Source organism: Penaeus monodon, chromosome 23 (genome assembly GCF_015228065.2).
Source record: "Penaeus monodon isolate SGIC_2016 chromosome 23, NSTDA_Pmon_1, whole genome shotgun sequence".
Classification (NCBI taxonomy): Eukaryota; Metazoa; Arthropoda; class Malacostraca; order Decapoda; family Penaeidae; genus Penaeus; species Penaeus monodon.
The window spans coordinates 21,016,847-21,017,089 of NC_051408.1; the positions used below are offsets into that span (position 1 = coordinate 21,016,847).

General features: G+C 39.1%; 1 protein-coding gene across 1 annotated transcript in view; it reads right to left on the reverse strand.

The window, feature by feature from the left end:
* Positions 1-11: 11 nt before the first annotated feature.
* The window catches only part of LOC119588177 (Down syndrome cell adhesion molecule-like protein Dscam2), an 18,626-nt gene continuing 18,394 nt past the window's right edge, over positions 12-243 (reverse strand). The window contains exon 5 of the mRNA XM_037936880.1: positions 12-151. Coding sequence (XP_037792808.1) covers positions 12-151 — 140 coding nt within the window. The remainder of the gene's footprint in view (positions 152-243) is intronic.

Consider the following 243-nt stretch of genomic DNA (forward strand, 5'->3'; position numbering starts at 1 on the left):
CATTTTTGTTCTTACTTTTTTACATGTTCATCTGTAGTGGCCCCTTTTAAGGCTGTTGCTCCAAACATTGGTGGCGTCCTCCTAATCTGCCAGCCGCTGCCAACAAGGAAAGCAAAGCCTCGTCCTCGTCTTTTATTTCGCGTATTTCTAGCTGTATTTAAAGTTTAACAAAGTTCAATGGATTTGAATTATCTTTGTTTCATTTTACCGTGCCTTTGTTTATGATATTTTGATCTTCGCACG